Here is a 22,092-nt window from a genome sequence, read left to right as displayed (position 1 = left end):
GTGACCTTTCCCGGAGGGAGCGCCTCTGCTTCTCCAGATAGAAACCAAGTGTGGGCCAATTCCTTCCGGAGCAAGGAGCTATGTCCGCTTACATTTCCCAGGGGCAGATTGGTGTGTAAGGGGTGAGGAGCTGGGGGCAGTGATCAAGACCTGCCAATTACAGTGGCTGGAAATGAGAAAAGCATGGTTTCTGTTGATAAACAAAACAGCTCCTCAATCACCAAAATTGCATTTGGCTAGAAAACAAATAGGAAGCATTTTTCTAGATAGCATTCACCTAAATAAAAGTTAGCAACCCACCTACAGGTCTGGAATCAATTGCTTCCTCCCCTCATTTCACCCATAAAATACTGAACAAAAAGCTACATTCCTCTCTAATTTCTGTACTTGCCAATTACTGCAAGTGGCACTACGAGGCACACAGGTTCTTGTGATATGTGACCATCCCACTTAAACCAACCTGGAAGGAAGGATGGGCAACTTTACGCTGTAGGAAGCCCCCAAATATAAATTATCTAGGTTTTCTTGCTGCTTTTTTTCTAACTGGAGATTTGCTCTTTCATTTCTTATAGCTCTGGTCCTTTTTCCACTCAAGTACTTTTCTAATTTAGTCTTTTGCTCTTTTCCCCAGAGCAGCTAGAATATTTTTTTGAGAATCTCTTTATTTCTAGAACATATTTTTTCCCCGTAATGGTTTGGTTCTTTTTCTGCTTTGTAATGGTCTCTTCCCTTTGTTACTAAATTCTTATGCCTTTTCCCTGATTCCCACTTCAAATATAGGAGGAGAAAGTAGATAAAGAAAACGAAGAAAAAAATTGAACAAGCTAAAGAAAAACACTGAAAAACAAACTAGATTCTGTGATATTCTCAACTCATTCTGAAGTTGGAAAATGAAAAAAAAGTCTACCACCAATGGACTAAAATGCCATTTTCCAATAACGTCTAACACATTCTACCAAGCCAATATAGTAAATATCCACTAAAATATTTTTTCATATAAATAAAATATTGAAAACCAATAGTAAATACTACAAAATATACTATTCCCTTCTCATCTTTCAACTGTTCTTTCTCTAAATAGAAAGTGCATGTTTTTTAATGGATTGAATTTAGTCCATATTTTTCCCTATTCTTTCATTGTTTGCAATTCTTGTACCTTTTCTAAATCTTTTTCATCCTTCAACACTCAGATGAGATATTAGATCCTTCCAGATACCTCCTCCCCTGACATCCAAGTTGGGCTAAATCTCTATACTCATGTTTCCATAGTACTTGGCAGACTTCTCCCATTATATTCACATTACCTATTCTTTGTCTCTGTTCTCCCACTGTAAGATAGGGCTTTATCTCAGTCATCTCTCCCAGTCCTAGTGCTGGAAATATAGTGTGTACAGAATATATGTTCATTGGATGCCAACTAAAAAGTCGCAATGGATGGAGAAGACATAGATGAATAACAAATGCAAGTCTTTATCTCGATTAGGCACCATCGCATATGCTGTCCTCTTGAAAGAGTGTCTCCCCACCCCCACGCTGCGGACCAGCTAAGTTCATGTCATTCATTAAGCCTTAGCTTAGATGTCACTCTCTCCAGGACCCCTTTCCCTACTAAAGCAGGATTAGGAGCCCCTCCTGTGGCATCTAATCTTTGGAACCACAGTACTCCACTTCAACTGATCTTTTTACATGTCTAAATTCCCTAATTAACCATGTTGTGTAATATCAATGAATAAGTCTTCATTATCCCCACTAAACCCTTGAAACACTGACTGGCACTATGGTGGGAGATAAAAGAAATCAACAGAATATTTAAACAAATCAATGGATAAATATAAACTCACTTTCATATTAAATTTTGTTGGAATAAAAATTGTACTAAATAGTTCATTCTCATTTCCAATTTTATGAATGACAGAAAGAGAAGAGTGAACAAAAATGGAAACCTTATTTCTCAGTGAATTTGTTTTCATAATAATCTTTTGGAAATTTCATCATCTGCTTGAAGCCACTCAATTATTTTATCGAATAAACAATAACTGAAATTTTTTTCAGGAAGGGTTGTTTCCTAAATTTCACAAATACCCCAATAGTAAAAACTTCTTGTTTATAACTTTACTTTTTAATAGCTAATTTTTTCAGCATATTCTTCAAGTTTTACTTTTTAATAGCTAATTTTTTTTCAGTCATGTTCTTCAAGTTTTCTGGAGCTTTGGAAAGTGCTTACTGTACATAATCTTTAAAAATTCCTTTCCTATGGCCCTGGCTCAATTCCCCTAACTCCCTAACAAGCTTTACTCTATGTCTGTACTTGCTACCTTCTTCCTAATAACTGAGACCTTTACTATTATTAGCCTTTTGCTTCATACTTTTACTTCATTGTCTCAGCGATTGTCTCCTCCCATAAAACCATTGCTGCTGTTACTATTCCCAAATGCCTATCTTTAATCCTAGTAATTTCTTTAAACCCACATCCCAAATTAGGTATTTCATTGTTACCTCAATGTAACATATAGACAAAATTAAACGCATTAATTTCCTCTTGATTTTTTTTCGTGTCCTTTAGGACAAATGGCAGCATCATTAATTTCTATGATGTTTTTCTCAAACCCCTGAGCCATCTCTGATGCTTTTCTCAAACCCCAGAGCCATCTATGATGTTTTCCTCTGCACTGATCTCTTCATTTCATCAGCTTCCAATTCCTACTGCACTACTGCTCTGGTTTGCCTCTGCTCAGATCCACCATCACCACCTTCAGAATCTTTTTACTTGCCTAGTGTCACTAACTATGTGGTAACTCCCCAACAATTCTCTCTCTGCTGTTCCAGTTCCCACTAACATACACCTTCAGGATCCACGTTCCCTAAGAACTGTCCTAGTAGTGCTGCCAGCTTGTCACCACACATAAGGCTCTGAGGGCCTATGAACTATGTATAAATGCGTCCACTTGGCCTTCCAATCTTTCATCGCAAGTTTCATCTAAAGTTGATTGTGTGAGAAAGAAGAAATGAGAAAGGATCTAGTCTTATCCTGATGGGGAGCAGTGTCCAAAATGCAGTAGACACTCAATAAATACTTCCTAACATGGAGAAACAGAAACTTGATAATTATCCAAATGGTATCATGTCATGCTACCACATAAAACCCTTTGATTTTCATTGTCTACGGAATATAGTCCCAACTTCTGGGCAGGAGGTGACCCCTGTACACCTCTCCCGCCAGGCTTGCAGGAGCGCTCAGGGCTCCAGCCTCACAGAATCACTTGCTTCCTGTATATATAATCTTCTCACTCTGATTTTTTTTTGTCTGCCTCTTATTTGTCCTTCAAAATTAAATTTGGAAACTTCTTTGACCCACTCCATTGCAGTGTGGCTGCTCTTGAGAATACAACTCTATCATTAACAGGTATTACATTTATTTCTCTGTGTCCCCCACCCTATGATAAGCTCTTTGGGGAAAGGGATCACATCTTTTTCATTCTCCACGGCCTTCCACCGTGCTCACACTTAATACACTTCAGTGTAAATACTTTTGTTTTCTGTTGGCTATCACTAATGAGCTGGGTACAACTAACTATATACAACCGACAAACTACTAATCTGACTGGATTTAATTTTCTACTGAAGGCCCACTGGCTTCTACACTGTGCTTCATTCAACCCAGAAAACCTGCATTTTTTCACTTACATGTTTTTCCAATGTCATTCAGAATTTTAACTTTTGAAATTTCTACCTTTCAGCACATGCATAAAATACTAGTGTCATAAACTTTATTTGCTTATCTAATTCCCCAAAGTTCTTTTAGTGTTATTGTACTTTTAAGACACCCCCACAATAACTTGCCACATATCAGAGTCATTCAACTAGTCACCTTACTCCATATATTATGACATCCACTCCTTTATAGTAATGGCCATGTTCTATTTGCCGTTCTAGCTTTCCTAAGTAACACTGTTCCTGGAATATCCAAAATACTAAACGTTAAAATAATGAGAATCTGGGTTACAATGAACACCAGATCACAGTGCCGTGAATAACAAAACTACAATCCTATGTAGAAGACTCAGGTACTCTATGTAGAGCCATTTATTCTTCTATAACACGACAACACTGAGATTTAACTTTCTTTTTCTGTTTACTGGCATTTCTCTCCTTTAGCCCTAACCCTTCAATCAACTTACTTTATATTCTCATTTGCAGGTACTTCGGGCAGCTGCACAGTAATCATGCCATCCAAGTTGGTCTTCCCGATGAAGGCAGGCTTGGTGCGCAGCACGTCCGGCGCAGTCTTCGCGGTCACCCGGTGCTGCAGCCCCCCAGCACTGTTCCCCCGGTTTGTCAGCACGAATGAGTACGACTTCTCAGGCTTCAGGTTGACAATTAACTTCTGTGTAGCTCGACCATCCACTTCTTCTACCATTTTCCCATCATCATAAAGAATCTAGGGAGATACCACCGATCACAGAGAGTCTAGGAATGTTTTCTAAACTCATGTGCACTTGCTTAGAGAAAATGCATATCAGACCAATTTCAATTTCGGGATAATTCATAAGCCAATAAGTAGTCACAAATTCTAGAGATTGCATCAATTTTTCACTTCGTTCTTACTGTGTAATGATATAATATGTCTAACTCTAGCGAAAATACACAAAGAAATGCACAATATTTTTTCAATTTTGACTTGTCAGGTGTATGTGACAGAAATGGAATGTGTGCAGAAATGCTTTAGGTTTCCAATGGATGATACACATCACTTTTTTTCTAAACGTTTCCATTCCTGTTCCTAAATATATTATAACTTTCAAAAATGTTTCTCTACTCTTTATTTCATAGCCTTGTACTTCTTGCTAGCATCTCTCACTATCTCTCCATGGAGTTTAAATTCTCAACTAGAATTTAAACTGTGCAAAGAATTCAGGCCAATAAACGCATTTTTAAAATCGGTTGCATTCTATATAGGTAGAAACCATACAGATGTCCTTTTCTGGGGGAAAAACAAAAATTGTCAAGGCGTGGTGGGGGGAAGGAGACATATGTAATACTCTTTGTAATACTTTAAGCAATAATAATAAAAAAAACTAGCTTAGATGTAAAAAGTTCAACTTGCAAACACTAGGTCACCTACAAAGGAATGCCAGCACTGGGCTTGAGCTCCTGCCCCCTCTTCAGAGTGGAAAGGCCACACAGCCCAAGTGCCAGACTCAGTCTAGTATGTGAAAGCCACAAATGAGCAAGTATGTGTTCCAGAACCAAAGCCGTCTGTTTGCTTTTTGGTAACTCACCCAGGGGGACTGCCCCCGGCCCCTCCGCTTTTACCTGTGATTTCTTACACATTCGAAAACAACATACCTTGAAAGGCATGGCAGAATTATAATTCTCCGGAATCTCCCAAGACAGCAGCACGGAGGTCTTCATTACTGCTTTGACATGAAAATTTTTTGCAAACACTGCTGGAAAAGGAAAAAACAGTGTATTTAAACCACTCCTAAGAACCACGACCTGTCCTTTACCACCTTGGACCGCAGGGCTCACGCTAGACGCTTTCTACTTTGATCCGAGAGAGAAGTGGTGATTTGCCTACCTGTTCAGAGCATTCATTTAAATACATCATTCTCCTAAAGATCTCTCCTTTCTCTCCATTTCGGTCAACTACATTGCGTTTTCCTTACCTGAGGACATGGGGATGCTCTCAGCCAGACTTGGTTGGCATTCTATAACTGAATTCTAAGGCATCCAAAACACAGTAAGTTTCGCATACTTTACCTTTCCGCTTTGGCTGAACCTATTAATATGAATGGGCCGAGCAGTTATTTATAGCTTCAAAATACTGATTTCCAAAGACCGACATTCCTTTAAAGGAGGAAGGCCATAAGCAGACAAATCCTACCTTGATCCACAGGCAGTGTCCTGAACTGGACACTGGGACTATATGGCCCGGGCCCTTTGCTCGTGTGAGCACGCACTTTTACATCATATGTGGTATCTGGTTTTAAGCCACTGAGTGTCAGAGTGGTGTCAGCGGGAACAATAAGCTGCTCCATGGGAAGGAGAGGGATGTTGATATCCCTGTACAGAAGGGTATACTTGGTGATAAGGCCATTTCTCTCTGCCAGGACAGGTGGCTGCCAAGATAACTGGACGGAGGTGGACGTGGTGCCTTCCGAGTGGAGGTTTTGAGGGAATCCAGTTGGGACGTCTTCTGGGACAGAAATCTCCTTCACCATCTCCTCCCCAAAGCCCACTTTGTTCCTGGCGGAGAGCCTGAAGGTGTACGAGGCTCCTTTGTGGATGTCTGTCGCTGTGAAGTGATCTTCTTTTTCAGAGAACTCAAGGGTGGTGAGCGGCTCCATGTCCTTCCGGCCAAATTTTAGACGGTAGCCCTGAAGAGGTCCAAACGTGTCCACCGGGGGGTGCCACTGAATGAGAGCAGTATTCATCTGAGTGTGGCTAATCAGCAGCCGGGGTTTCCCTGGGACTGAAGCACATGGATGGACCAACTTACATGGATGCTCACATTTCAATCATTGCTAAATGGAAACACCATTCTACAGCATACTTAAGTCTTTATTAAAAAAGGGGGGGGCAATGCTTGGTCTGTATACCTTTGTGGCAATGTTCTACTTCTCCTACTCTATTAAAGGAGGCTGAACTGCTAGAACGCGATAATAGACACAAACTAGGAATTAACTAAATAATAATTTGAGGAAATGTTTTAACATCTTCACATTTTAGACTTTCACACATAAAGGTGCATGCCACAGAGAAATGAATGAGTACAGATGAGCCAATTAGATGCAGCTAATAATAACAAGTATAACGTATTTAATTATTGGTCGCATGCAATGTACCAGACACTGCTAAGAGCATTACATGTACTGTTGCATTTGATTTACAGTCCTTACTCCCGACTACATGCTCTGATTAGTTATCTTGATTTTTGTATAATAAGAAAAGGAAACCCAGAGAGCCAGAACACTGTGCAAGGTAAGATGTGTAATAAATGAGAAAAGGATAGTACAAACCCAGGTCTATTGACTCTATAGGCCAAATAATTGACTACATTGTTATGCTGCTTATAAATTTACAAAAAAAGTAGCTCCAAATAACATTATTTTGACTTACTATGGCTCTAATTTGCATTTTTGTTTATACTTTACTACCCACACCGGTCATCCCCATTGAATTTTCATCTTTAATACAGGAATTATGTTATGACCTACCCTATAATGTTGTTGTGAATATTAGATCAGAAAATGCATGTAAAAATCTTCACACAAGTTTAATATTTTATTACTATTATCATAATTCTCAATAATCAAAATACTAACCTCTTATAGTAAGGGGCTAGTTTCCTGTAAGTACTAGTACATAATTTATATTCTTTTCAAGTTAAGTAAGTTAGATATGTAAAGAGTTCTAATCTACTCATTCAATAGATTTGTACAACTGCAATTTTTTAATGGAGGGCAGTTATTCCTGGCATCCACGCAGAAGGACAGTGGTAAATAACACAGAGCCAATAGGTACTTTGAGGATAGACCAAAGATGGGGGAGGAAGAAGAGTATCAGCAAACTTAAAACAAAGAGAAGTTGATAGGAAGAGGAAGATGGTAGAAAGGAAGGAAAGCTTGCACTAATGGGAGACTGGCAATGACAAATAGTATTAAGGGGGTAGAGATTAAAAAAATGAAACAAATAAACAAAAAACAACAAAACCAGAAAGATGATAAGAAAATACATAGTATACTGACCTTGGTAATGACCTAGCTAACCTGTTCATCATATATTTTAGAAAGTTGAACCCTCAGTGGTAACATGCTTTGCCCAAGAACATGCTCATTAACAGTTTTGTTCACATGTTGGGTAAGTTCATATAACTCAACTAACCCACAATGCAGGGGAAGAATAGTTCCTGAAGTTTGTAATGGCTACTCTGTGTGTATGTGTGTGTGTGCGTGTGTGTGTGTGTGTGTGTGTGTGTGTGTTGAGAGTTGGCCCAGGAATCAAGTTAAACCAAACCAAAAATTGTATACTCATTGTTTCTCAGGAAAATATGCATGCAGAGAGCTTAATCAATTAAGAAATTCCCAAACTACAACTCATTCATAAATTGGAGAGCCTTTGAATTATTCCATTTACAGTAGCTTTCTTCAGTTTCAGTTAGCCTTGGTTAACCATAGCCCGAAAGTATTAAGTGGAAAATTCCAGAAATAAACAATTCATACTTTTTAAATTCTGAGTAGCCATGATGAAATCTTGCGCTACCCCACTGCATCCCGCCCGGGACTTGAATCATCCCTTTGATGCCTCCACACTGTAGGTTAGTCACTTAGGAGCCATCTCCATTATCAGACTGGCTGTCACGGTATCGCAGTGCTTGTGTTGAAGCAACCCTTATTTTACTTAACACAATGGCCCCAAAGTGAAAGAGTAGCGATGCTGCCAGTTCAGATATGCCAGAGAGAAGCCTTAAAGTGCCTCCTTTATGAGAAAAGGTGATTCCAGTACAATAAGCTATTTTGAGAGAGAGGGAACAGTCACATACCTTTTACTTCAATATATTGTTAGACTTGTTCTATTTTATTGTCAGCTACTGTTAATCTCTCACTGTGCCTAATTCATAAATTAAACATGTATGTAAAGGAAAATACATAGTATAAATGGGATTCGGTACCTTCTTTGGTTTTAGGCATTCCCTGGGGGTCTTGTAATGTAGCCCCAGTAACTAAGGAGGTACCACTGTATTAGTTTAAATTTATTTCATTTTAAAATTATTTTCATTTTAAAAATCACTTTAAGGTAGACAGTGAGAGGCATCTTTAAATTTCCCTTTATGTGTGTATAACATTTACACAATTTGCTCATTAAGGGTCAGTGATGTCAAGGATTAAACACTTGAGGCTCTGCTGAGAAAAACTAGGGCCTTCAGCAGAGGAAACATCATTCAGTGAACAAAACCCAGTTGAAACTACTAGGAAGAAACCTAACTATTAAGCCTCAACATTTTCCAGCTACAATCTATTTTATTAAACATATTTATCAAAATTTTCTAAAATTCTGGTTCCAAGGAACTGCACAGTAAGTATGTATACAGTTTCTATAAGATGCATGTAAAGCTAGGATTAATCAAACATTTTTAGTTTTCTTTTTGAAAAAACTGATTTCAGAGAGGAAGGGAGAGAGAGAGAGAAAGAGAAACATCAATGATGAGAATCATTGATTGGCTGCCTCCTGCACGCCCCCTACCGGGGATCGAGTGCTCAACCCGGGCATGTGCCCTTGACCAGAATTAAACCCGGGACCCTTCAGTCTGCAGGCCAACACTCTATCCACTGAGCCAAACCAGCTACGGCTAGTATTCTTGATATAAACCACAAATATTCTAATAATATTTATACTATTTGTCATCCAAATAGCAATATGTTTTTATTATCTGATGTTTCACTTTATACTATTGCTGTGATATAAATTTGGAGAAATATAATGGACCGGTAAATTCTAAGACAAAAACACACTGGCTTTATAAAAATGTTCATCATTCTTCTGTGGTTAAAGCTTAGGTTGGACTAATGTCTTTTTTTGTTTGTTTGTTTTAATGCCCTTTCTTAATTGGGGATATACATACTGTGGGCTTGAATCATGGGATCAAAGTAATGCTCTAGAAGTAAGAGTCAACCCATACCTGAAAACTATATGTTAATACTGACCAAGGTCAACCCAATCAATTTAATAAATATTTTTTTAAAAAGAAGTCAGAGTCAGTTCTGATCTACTGATTTCCACTGCCCTGCCAGGAGCATCTCAGTCTGCTCTCCATTCAAGCCTGCAAGGTCATTCCTTCCCTTGGCAGAAGCTTCACTAAGCCTAAAAACTATGAGACAACCAGTCCCGGAACACCACCATACACAAGTAAAGAATCCCAAAAAGAAAGGAATGCTGAGGCAGCTAGAGGAAGAATACCAGTATCACCTCAGGGGAGGCCAGCCACATGACGCGAATGACTCAAAATCTCCACAAATGTGTGAAGAATAGAAGTAGTTCAAGTTGGGTAAGGGTTCTGAGTATTTCATCCCAGTAACAGAATAGAAGGAATGCGGAGAGTTCTACAACACTGAATATATGGTTAAAAAGAATTCTCTGAATCTCCACATATTGATTCCATTCCATTTCTGATTTCCAGAAAATCTAAACATATACCATCTATTCACTTTGTGCAAAGACTTAAACACTGGCACACAGGAATCTGGGTGGGAAAATAAAGATGGATAGTGCAGGCTCTATGTTCTCTGGTATCTGCATATTCAAGGTGGGGAAATGAAGAGATGTATTAGGTGGTACTGTATGTGGAGTCTGGCTCAAGGTTTCAGGTGCCTTAAGATTATTATGTGGACCACTTTTAAAGGTTATACAGTAGTAGGCTTAATGGTCCTACTTACTCCAGCATCAGAGCTGGGGAGTTGGCAAAGTAAAGAGTATTAGATAACTCAGGAGAGCGTGGAGGTCATTTTAGTAGTGTCTTAGTGAGGAAGCAGAGAGCCCCGCTGCACAGTAAATAAGCTAACTCTAATTCATTTCAAGACATATATGATCTCGTCTCCCTTTTCCTTTTTAAATTCTTCTTATTCCCTTACTAGATTCTTCTCTATTAAAAATGCTTTGGGATTTCAGAAATGGTATGCAGAGTGTTGCCACCCTTTACTTCCTAGCAATAGCAATCACTGGGGATCCACTGAGGCACTTTGTCAGTCCCACTGGCTCTAAACTTAGCTTCCCTTTAACCTAGCACCTAAGAAGAAACAGGGCCTGGAGAGGATTATGCTGAGCAAAAGCAACCAATCACAGAAAGGCACATATCACATGATCTCGCTCATATGTGGAACCTAAAGAACAAAATAAACTGATGAACAAAATAGATCCAGAGACGTAGAAACATGGAACAGACTGTGGAATCTCAGAGGGAGGATGGGTGTGTGTGGGTGAGAAGAGATTAACCAAAGAATTTATATGCATATATGCATAACCCATGGACACAGACAATAGTGTGGTGAAGGCCTGGGGAGTTGGGAGAGGGAGCAGGAAACCTGCAGGCTAGAAAGAGTCAATTGGGGAGGGGAAAGGGGACATCTATAATACTTTCAACAATAAAGATAAATTTTAAAAAAATCATAATTCACTGGCCTAAGCTTATTCCAAATTCTCCATGTCATAGTTGTCTTTTCTATCAGCTTTAACCATAGCTGTTCAGTAAAGTAGTGACATTTATGCAAAAATATAGAGAAAATTTCAAACCAATGAATTTGCTGGTTGTCTTAAATCTCAAGACTTCACGCAACGAGCCAATTAATATGAGACAGGACAATGTAAGATTAACAAGTAACCTACAAAAATGTCACTATCACTGAAATGTAAAAGCCAACACTTTATTCAAAGGCATCCCTCAAGTTACATATTCCATAGATTAAGTGATGGCCAGTACATTTTGTTTCAAAGTTATGATTGTTCACAGATTTTAGAAATATTATATTATACATTAATATATACTACAATCAGGAATTTTACTATTAAAATGAAATTTCATGAGAATTTCTGAATTCTCCATGGAAGCAATTACTAAATAGCCTAAAAACTCTGATTTAGTTGAAGCTCATATATGTGAGATAAACTCAGTAATTCTTCATAGTCACATCAATATAAGGTTTTTTGGTAACAGTATACAAAAACAACAACAACAAAATTTAATGAGTTTACTGATTATGTGGGGATGAACCATGATTGGGGAATGCTTTTTGGGGGGTTGGGGGGAGTGCTTTTTAACTGGTAGGTTGGCAGCAAAGAAAACTATAGATTTTCTCTACAAGAGATTATAAATCTGGATTCTCCCACCTTCAACCCAGGCTCACTGGAAAGGTCTCAAGAAAACAAATGTGCAGACATCTAAACTGTAAGTATATCCTACCTTAATATCTAAATCTTCATTGATTAACAAAGACCTGAAATTGTGAATGAAAATCCCAAGATAATCTATATATATAAAAGCCTAAGCAACCAAACGAACAAACGACCGAACAACTGGTCGACCGGTCGCTATGATGCATACTGACCACCAGGGGGCAGACACTCAATGCAGGAGCTGCCCCCTGATGGTCGGTGCACTCCCACAGTCAACCTCCCATGGCTCTTCCCCGCCACTGGCCAACCTCCCATCGCCCCAATTGTCCCTGATCGCCAGCCAGAATGAGGGACCCCATCCGTGCACAAATTCGTGCACTGTGCCTCTAGTTTTATATATAAATGATATTGACAATTCTAAATACTAATAAATGTCGATACAGTGACTAAAAAGTTATGAGATAATCTTTAAAACAGATAATAAAATAGACACTATTATTCCTTTCTCTTTGGTTATTCTTTTTCTGCTCATTTTAGGACCCCCATCTTATGAGAATGGGAGTTTGATGATTTCATGTAAAACATTTCAGGCTTATTAAGACAGTTATTAATATGGGAGTAGATGTATTTTCTTCATTTTGAAATTAAATTTCAGGAGTTTAGCCTTGGTTGTCTGTATTCAAATAGAGGTTGTTTCCATAGCAAGACAGTCAGTATGCCCCACTGAACATGTATCTCTTATGCAAGGCAAAAAATTAGCTTGATACAATGGCGTTCTTAAAAAAATTAAAATAAAGCCCAGAAGACTATCTTGAAGGAATTCTGCCATCTGCAATCCTGCTGCTTGAGGCAGTTCACGGTGGCAGGATGTGAGGAATATCTTCTGACATTTAGACAAATTTGGCAGTGAGCATGGCGCCTGGGAGGGTGCTCGCCATCACAGCTGTTCTTTCCTTTATGCCTTTACCGAAAGGTGTGTTCCTAAAACGTTATGTGAGAAGTGATTTTGAAGGAGTAGATCAAATCACAGTTCAAATGTTCCAGAGGAGATTTCTATGGAAAGGGGCAGGAGGATAATCCTTTTATAATCATCTCTTAATTTATTGGTTTTACAACGCCAGGCCTTCCTTCATGCTGGCTTTTCCTACTGTGGCCAAAGTGACTCTAAAGAACATTGAGCTTTGTTCTTTAGAAAGAACAATGTGATATTTAGCCCTTTTTCTTTTCTTCATTCTCTTTTCTGTTCCCCATCTTTTGTGCAATTTGCCTCCTTAGAATCTCCATGGTGGGGGTGGGGAGGAAAAAATAACAAAAAATAAAACGAAGTCAACACCTAGTTCCAGATGGCAGCTCCTCTGCCAGGGTTTGTTGTTGGGAGAGCTTGAAGCTGCTGATGTCTTCCCTACCTAAAGGATGAGCCCTCCGAACCCCCCTGAGACTTGCTCCTTCACAACATTCAAGCCTCAGCTCAAATATCCCGCCTCACAGAGACCTCCGATTACTCCAAAATAACCCCTAGGGGCTGCCCTATGCTTAATGCCAATACACCTTTATTTTTCAGTTTATCACTCACTGACATTTTATTCTATACTCATTTGTCCACTGTTAAGTAGCTAGTCCTGGTCAGAAAACAAATTTCGGGAGGGCAGCGTCTGCTTTGCTGACCGATGTATGCCCAGTAATGGGAAAGGTACCTGACAAATAACTGGTGCTCCAAAAAGTATTTGTTAAAGGACTGACTAGATCAGGGGTCCTCAAACTTTTTAAACAGGGAGCCAGTTCACTGTCCCTCAGACCGTTGGAGGGCCGGACTATAGTTTAAAAAAAAACTATGAACAAATTCCTATGCACACTGAACATATCTTATTTTGAAGTAAAAAAACAAAACGGGAACAAATACAATATTTGTATTTGCATGTGGCCTGCGGGCCGTAGTTTGAGGACCCCTGGACTAGATAATTTAGGTAAATTATATTCCCGTGTTCTTGTTTTTTTCTTATGAAATATATATATATATATTAAAAAACAAAAAGTTGATTAGAGCTTATTTTTCCCCCTGGGTCAGAAGTCACTCATCCCATTTAGAAAATCGGCATTACTGTCTCCCCCAACATGTCCAAGGCACATAGCTGCACAGATCGGTTACCTGCTCCTGTGGTGGACACCAGCTTGGGCTTGCTGCGAGCACCGTCTCCTTTGGTGGTGTAGGCTGTGACGGTGAGGGAGTAGGAAGTTTCAGGCTGCAGCCCAGAAATAATCATGTCCTGAAATGACACAGTAGAATGGCACTGATTCAAATCATGCTCCCAGCGCTCTGGGGAGAAAAATCAAGGCATCCGCTAGCATTTCTGTGCATGCTTCAACATTCCCTGCAGCCATGCCAAGCACTGGAAGTTGCATGCCTGGAGCTCATGCTATGGATGGTGTTTTCATGCTGACACTGAAGTGGGGTCAGCCCGCGTAGGGCAGCTCTAAGGGAAAGTAGTTAAAAACATAAAACCTGGAGACAGGGCTCCTGAATTCTTAAATTTCAACCCACTTCCCCTTATGTATGAGCTTGGTGATCCAAGGTCTATGAGTTCAACTCTGTGCCTCAGTTTCTCATGTGAACGTTATGAGTAATAAGACCGCATAGGGCTACTGAAGGACTGAATGGGTTACATCCGGTAAATGATGAGAACTACGCTGGCTCACAGTGAGCAATCCGTAAACTCGCTGTTAGTTTCTGCCAGCAGCTCTCCATGCGCATCCACTACAGCCTGGCCCACAGACTGCGGATGGGCTGATGCCAACGCCGTCTGTTTTACCACCCTGGACCGATCTTGCCAAATGGCTGATCTGTTGGACCTGGACATCCTGAGATTCAGATAAGTTTCTTGGGACTCATGAAACATATCATTGGCTGATCGTGTGGGCTATGAACAATAATCATTATGTACTCAGGAGAATCTTCTGTTCAACTGAATGATTTTCTGATCTAAAACCAAATGAAAGGACTGGCTCGGCCATACCACAAATATTGTTCAAGTAATTCTGACTGTTTAGAAAATGTTAAATATCACCAACATCATTCATCAAAACTCTCTGTTTTTGTCTTAGTAAAGGCCCCACGCTGTGGTAGTTATTGAGACTAGACAGAGAACTGTTCGTCCAAATTGGAGGTTACACGGCTCTTTACATAGAGCTATTGATTTGTCCTGGTATTTTCTTTAGAGATACACACAGAGAGAGAGCAATATAATGAATAAAAAACCCTTTCAGATTTTTGGTACAGCTATGTTTTCAAATTAAGTGTGATAAATTTAAGAAAATATACAATGGCATTACTTCCCACATCTAAAGACAATGCGAGTGAGAGTTCAGTGAATGGGCTGGGTTGTGTGGAGGGCTGGAGGACTTTTCTTGCAAGGCTGTAATGGGCACCATAGAACTCAATGGTTGACAATGATCCCAAATATGACAGCTTTTACAATGTGCTTTTCTCAAAAAAGGAGGAGTATCAACAGCGGAAATTCCAATATTTCGGACTCCATCTTGAAGAGCCATTGGGAATACTATTCTGCCAGATGAATGGACTAAATTTGGGAGAGAAATTTTATTTTCAGGAACTTGGAGTGGTTTCACTCACATTACAGAGACTATAAAAACCAAGTGAACCACCCGAGAGTGGCATTTTAAACTGTGGCAGACAATAGCCATTCCCAAAATCGTGATGGATACATGCCAACCTTATTGTTTTCAATGTCCCCCTTCACATGCTACTTGATTGCTGCTGGAAGCAGGCAAGGCTGAGAGGGGAAAAAAGAAGCAAGGCTTGGTTCTGCCACTGAATTGTGTGGCAAGACGTTTATATCCTCTGAGCCTTGTACAAGTTCCTCAATTATACAAGTAGGTTAACTACTCGTGTCCTTCCTCTAGCCCATATGACAGGATATTATAAACAATGCAATTTGAAGCTGGTCAAGTCCTGTGTGGCCCTACAATCTCAGCTGGCTACATCTCTGTCTGCCTGGATCGCACCTTCTCAGGTTACATTTTCTCTCTTTAAGCTGAGGGTGTACTTCCCTGGTGGCTTCCTACCCTCTGTGGGTTAGTGTGGCTGATATCATGGCCAGTTCCTCACTCTTTGCCTTTCCCTATCCCACTCCACTCCACTTCTTGCCCTTGCTTGCTAAAAGTTGGCATTACTGGATGTTCTGTAACAGTCACTGGTCTTCTGTTCAAAACAAACAAAACAAAAAACAAACAAACAAACAAACAACTGTATTCATTTTCAAATCTTAAAGACTTTTCTGCCTTTATCTCAAATGCATTACCAGCCCTGACTTCCTCCAGCAGCACATACATTGCACACATCTGCTGGACAGTTTCCCTGGGCTGTCACGTGTGCCCTCAAGCTTCGCTTAACTAAAGCTGAACTAACATTCCCAGAAGCAGACCCCCCTCTTTACTTCTTTATTTTAACAAATGGTGGAGCATCTTCAAAACTTCGCAGCCATACTTTGATCTCTTTTCTTCCTCAAATTCTTAGCTAGTCAGCAAGTTTTGGTCAATTCTTTAAAATATCTATCATAAGCATCCCTTATTCCATTTCTGTTGCCTGGACTCTGTTGAATTGTTATTCCTGCGCAGCCATGTTAGTAAAAGAGCTCTTTCCACCTATTTCCTTGTCTACTATCTTTTCTCTTTCTAATCTCTCCACTAAGTCTGCAGGTAATGACCCACTCAGTAAGACATGAAATCCATTTAGTCATTCATGACCGCATTAAAAAAAGAAACAGAATATACTTGAATGCAAACTATTAAAGTTTATATATATTTAAAGGTAGGGTATTATTTTGAAAAACTTTTATTTTAAACATATACATGGGTGGTGACATATAATGCATTTCTTACTATGGGGCATGGTCAAAGAAGTTTATGAAACACTGCTATGCTATTGATTTTTCAACATTATACTAAAACGGATTTCTTGGCTGTATTTAGCATAACTTACTAACCAGAATCCTTTATTTCTGTCAAACTTGCAAACTCACTGTCACCTGACTATATCACACTTGTGACTGCCTCAATCTGCTCACCTTTAAAAAATATGTTCCCGCCTCCAACTCTATAGTGTATGTGTGTGCGCGCACGCGCGTGCGCACACACAGTGCACACACACACAGTGCACACACATTTTCACCTCTTCAATCCCCGTTTATCCTTTAAGTTTTCAACTAAATTTTCAGGACCTCTTCTACCAGCTGGTCTAGTGTTTCTAAATGCCTAGCTCTTACTGATATTTGTCACTCATTTACTAATTAATTATACATTGCTTGATGTCATTACATATATTGTATTTTATGAAACTTTTCTAAACTTTACATCCTTCCTAGCCACCTAGACTATAAGCATTTAAGAGGCAAGTGCCACATCTTATATCCCCCCAGTACCATATATAGAATAAGCTCTCAATAAATAACATAATCCACTCAATCAAATTGTTTTATAAACTCCTCCCTCAGTGGGATACATTTTACTTCTTGCCATGGCTCATTCAAGTTTAATAAAATCTGTATGGATACAACAGAGAATTGCCATTTCTGGATAGAGTTCATTGGTGCCAGGTCTATGTCATGTGATCCACTGAGCCGGATGTATGAGCAGCCTACAGCATACAAGTTGACAGCCCGGGTCTGTGATGCCGCCACTGAAAGCATGCCTCCTCGAACTGTGTCACAAGGCAGAGTTAGTAGCAGCCACCAAAATAAGATGAGCTCATGATATTTCTTATGCAAACAGCAGCACCATGCCAATTTCACAAAACCAAACCAAAATATAAAGTATAACGTAGTAAAGATAATTTAAAAATAATTTGTTAGTTCATGCATTCAAACAGTGATGGTATATCACAAATACATGAAAGAGGAGTATCAGGGAAAAAATAAGCATTTATAATCTGTTTTGACAAAGCAGTCAAAAATTACTCACATGTTCAGTAGTATCATCAAATTCCCACTGATTGAGATTAAGAAGGTTGGGGAGGGAGAAACAAAATAAAAAGAAATGAAGAGAAATTTGTAGCCTGATAAAGGCAATGGTGTCCTTGTTAGATTTAAGGGGGGGAAAAGCAATTGAAACAGTGTATACAATCAAATTCCAAGGAGTTTAAGTGTACTATGCCACCACCTTCATTCCCAATTGAAAGGTCAAAAGTAAATATGCTCTGTATTGTTACCACTAAAACCACCGATTTTCCAAATTTTCCATTGGGATAAATTAAGAAGGCATAGCAAAAAGCTACTGCACACTACTTTGTGACATTTATTTTGACTTTTTCTTTAAGTTACATAGTTAATTCAAGTCACTATTAAGATTAACATCTCTCGTCAATACTGAAATCCTATAGTCCTGGTGAAGTCCTTCAAGATGTAATGAAATAAATTTCAATGAATATTTAAAGAGAAAATATGAGATGAGCAGAAAAAAAGGGGCAGGGGATACACAAGGAAAATCAGCAAATTAATAAAGAAAAGCCAAAGTAGAAGAGAAGAAAAAAAGGAGATTGAGTGGCGTTTAAGGCAATTTTGTATTGTATGATTCCATTAACTACCACATTCTCAATGAAAAGAGCAACAGAACTACAGTTCTGTAATGTAATATTATCAAAGAACAGAAGAACATCAAAGCATGATGATCTTATCAATTTCTTTTTCACAATTGCAGATGTACCAAATAAAACATAAGTACTGATGGCTTTATGTTATGTTATGAGAGCGCTCTATTTTACAAGCAGCACAAATAAAAAATTTGAAAAAACAAGCCAGTGGCCCTTTTCCAGATCTCAGGGACACTATGAATCTCAACCCCATTTACAGAACTGACCTCTAAACCCAAACCATACAACTGGATTCAAGGGTGAGAAGTTAGCCACTAATCCAGCTCCCTGTAGGAGAACATTTCAAGACTGAAGCAAACATAAGAATCTTTGTGAGTTGATTATGTCAAGACTTGGGGTAAATCATTTCCTCAGAGCCACGGGGCTATTTATTTGCCCTCTTCTTCTCACTGAGGCAGAGATGCAAAGTTTGGCAACCTGGAGCAGCAGTTCACAACTTGGTTCATAATCTTTCTCACTTTCATATAAAACAAGGAATTTTCTACTGAAACGTGTCAAATTATTTTAAAATATTTTTTATATTTTAATTGATTTTGAGAGAGAGGGAGAGGGAGAGGGAGAGGGAGAAAGACAGATGTGATGTGAGAGCGAAACACCAATCAGGTGCCTTCTGCACGCCTACTACCAGGAATTGAACCAGCAACCTTTTGATGAACTGTATGACACCCAACCAACTGAGCCACACAGGCCAGGACAGAAATGTTTCAAATTTTCACAAGTATCAGCCATTTCCATGACCAGCTACTGATTTGCTGGATAAGCAAACACTCCCCTATTCATCATATGCCATCAATTTTGGACCAAGCATAGATAAGCTAATCCAGCAGTCGTCAACTGGTGGTCCACGGACCACCGGTGGTCCGTGAGGTCCAAAAGGTTGGCGAATGCTGACTAGTCCATGGGGTATGTATAATTCCCATCATTGTAGTCATTCATTGAAATCTTCCTCTCCCTTTAAAAAAATGACATATGGATTTATTATGGTACTATCTTTGAGTCACCACTAGCTTATGGATAAATTAATGTTTTAAACAACTGATTACAAAACCAATTTATGACTACATAGTTATAAACAACTGCCTTAGGATCAATTTCTCACATACTCAACTAATACTTTTCCTAACTTGGCTCAACGTAAGGATCCCATTTACTCCCTGGGAAACTCTCATTTTTATCATGGTCATTATCTTCATTTTCTGGGAAATGAAACAATTCTTTTCACCAAATATGTAATTCAATAAAGAAGTTATAAATAATATACTATCAGGATACCTTTCCCGAAAAAGATTGTCTGTTCTTCAACTGGAGAACGCATATGTTTAGAAATTAGGTCAACTTAATTCTAAGTAGTTTTAATACAGTAGAAAGTAGATGCTATCAGCAAAACTGCTTCTCAGAATTCTTCCCCTTGATTTGATTAAATGCATTTTGAGGTCAGAAAGGCAAACTCAGCTACAGCTATGGAGAGCTGAGTACCTGCATTTGAAGAAAACAGTTAACATGTTTTTAATCAGATGTGTCATTTCACTACAATTTATTTTCTCACTTGATGGCAACTCTGATTGAGAAGGCGTATGCCCATTATGTACAGGATGCTGTACGAGATGTTTAAAACGTAAAGAAAATCAACATGGGGCCCATGTCAAGAGACAGACTTAAGGAAAGTACCATAGAGAAACATAGGTCCGGAACCAGAGCCTCACCTGTGCATCAGCCAGCATGACATCCTTCAGCATGGGCTGGCCCTTGGGCTCCCCATTTTCCATCTTCACATAATGCACCTGGTATCCTCTGATCTGGCCATGCTGTTTGTTGGGCACGGGCGAGCGCCATGTGACTTTAACAGATGTTGAGTTGACAGCCTCTACCTCGACTTTGCGAGGAGGACCACTAGGAACTGGAACAACATCATCGGATAAAAGAAAATTATAGGCACTTGTCCCACCCAGTCACAGCATTTTCTTTACTTAGGTTTTTTTTTTCTTTTTTAAAAAATGGGCAAGACCCACTATGTCTCCTTTGTGGAATACAGACATTTTCAACCAATGAAAATGCTCAACCAATCTGCTCTACCTTTTAAGAAAAGATCAAAAAACATGACCGATGCCAAAAAAAAGTATGGAAGAAAAAAAGAGTATCAGAGAAATAGAAAAACATGTAAAAAATGTACAAAAGCCAAGGAAGATGCTTTGAGGTTCAAAGCATTAAAGCACAAAGAGGTATAGCATTGAAATAATAACAAAAACTGGTTGTTGGTTGCTGTGTGTGTTTTTTTTTAAAGGTTTCTTTTTGGCAGGAAAAAAAAAGATTCTTGATTACATGGATTTTCTTCTTTTTTTCTCATATCAAAGGTATTCCATACAACAAATGCCAAAACTTAAATGTGGAGCATCAGTGCTGCTGAAATATGCAAGACAAAAAGGCAACAAGAAGACAAGAAGGCCGTTTTTAAAAGTGAACTTCAAAATGTCAAAAAAGTGGCTACAAAAAAGCCAAGGAAAATGCGGAAGACGTTAGATGGAGGTACAGAGGAAGAGCCTGGATTGCAAGGTCATAGGAGCCAGCTGTCCATTTAAAGGGAAGCAAATTATTGTGTTCAGATTAAAAGCAAAAGAAAAAAAAAAAGAAAAAAGCCCAGGCTGTAAGAAAGACAGGTCTTTGGCAAAAAGTGACGTTAGAGCGATGTTGGGTAAAAAAGATGAGCAGAGAAAAATGGGATATTGTTAGCCTATCAAAAGACAGCAGACCAAGACTGTGTCAGAAGGGAGCAAACGGACGTAGCAGAGGCAACATACCATCTTCATCGGTTCGAATCAACACGGACAAGCTCTCGGGGCCAGGGCCGACGTCTGTGTGGGCTGTCACAGTGATCCGGTACTCAGTCCATTTTTCCAGCTGTTCCAAAAGGTATTTGGTAGTGTCCGCAGGAATTCCCAAAATCTCGTGAGCTTTGTCATCTTCTCCATCCACTGCGGTGTACTTGATGGAGTATTCAGTAATAATGCCATTCTGCTTTTCCACTGGTGGAGGTTGCCAACTTACCAAAATACTAGTGGAACTTGGGCTGGTACAACTAATGTCTTGAGGAGGAGCTGACGGCTCTTATTTTGGTAGTGAGTTAAAGGAGGGTTTGAGTGAAAGGACAGGAGTGGTTGGAAAAAAAATGATAAAACAAAAGAAAAGGCAAAATAAATAAATGAACATTAAGGGCAATGAAACAAAAACAAGGCTTTGAAACTTAAAATAAATTTTTAAAAATAAATTATGTACCTTGGCTTAGTCACATGAACCAAAAAAAATAAAATGAATAAATGACCAGAAAAAAATGTTAAGTAATGAGTGGGGGGAATATGTGAACATGAAACCTTGAGATAATAGAGCCTCCAATAAAATTACCTACCTGCAATTTAAATTCTTCTTCTAAACCAATCCCTCAGTATTCCCCGGCCCTACTACACAGACTACCCAACTTCAAAAAAGCTGCAAATACTGCAAGATATATTAATGAGCATCTTGATGAGGCTTCACAGATGCTGTTTCAAGCT

At 39.1% G+C, this 22,092-nt stretch overlaps 1 protein-coding gene across 1 annotated transcript in view; it reads right to left on the bottom strand.

Annotated features, from left to right (window-relative positions):
- LOC102438469 (receptor-type tyrosine-protein phosphatase delta) overlaps positions 1 to 22,092 on the bottom strand; it is a gene marked incomplete at its 3' end in the record, with an annotated part of 280,712 nt that overhangs the window by 41,294 nt on the left and 217,326 nt on the right. Inside the window, exons 10-16 of the mRNA XM_023744373.1 lie at positions 21,343 to 21,648; positions 20,251 to 20,444; positions 17,860 to 17,886; positions 14,033 to 14,150; positions 5,885 to 6,472; positions 5,347 to 5,444; positions 4,179 to 4,438 (exon numbers count right to left, since the gene is read on the bottom strand). Coding sequence (XP_023600141.1) covers positions 4,179 to 4,438; positions 5,347 to 5,444; positions 5,885 to 6,472; positions 14,033 to 14,150; positions 17,860 to 17,886; positions 20,251 to 20,444; positions 21,343 to 21,648 — 1,591 coding nt within the window. The remainder of the gene's footprint in view (positions 1 to 4,178; positions 4,439 to 5,346; positions 5,445 to 5,884; positions 6,473 to 14,032; positions 14,151 to 17,859; positions 17,887 to 20,250; positions 20,445 to 21,342; positions 21,649 to 22,092) is intronic.

The sequence above is a fragment of the Myotis lucifugus genome, unplaced genomic scaffold, assembly GCF_000147115.1.
Source record: "Myotis lucifugus unplaced genomic scaffold, Myoluc2.0 scaffold_456, whole genome shotgun sequence".
NCBI classification, from domain to species: domain Eukaryota; kingdom Metazoa; phylum Chordata; class Mammalia; order Chiroptera; family Vespertilionidae; genus Myotis; species Myotis lucifugus.
The sequence above is the reverse complement of the archived record's forward strand: the minus strand, read 5'-3'. Positions and strand labels throughout refer to the sequence as shown.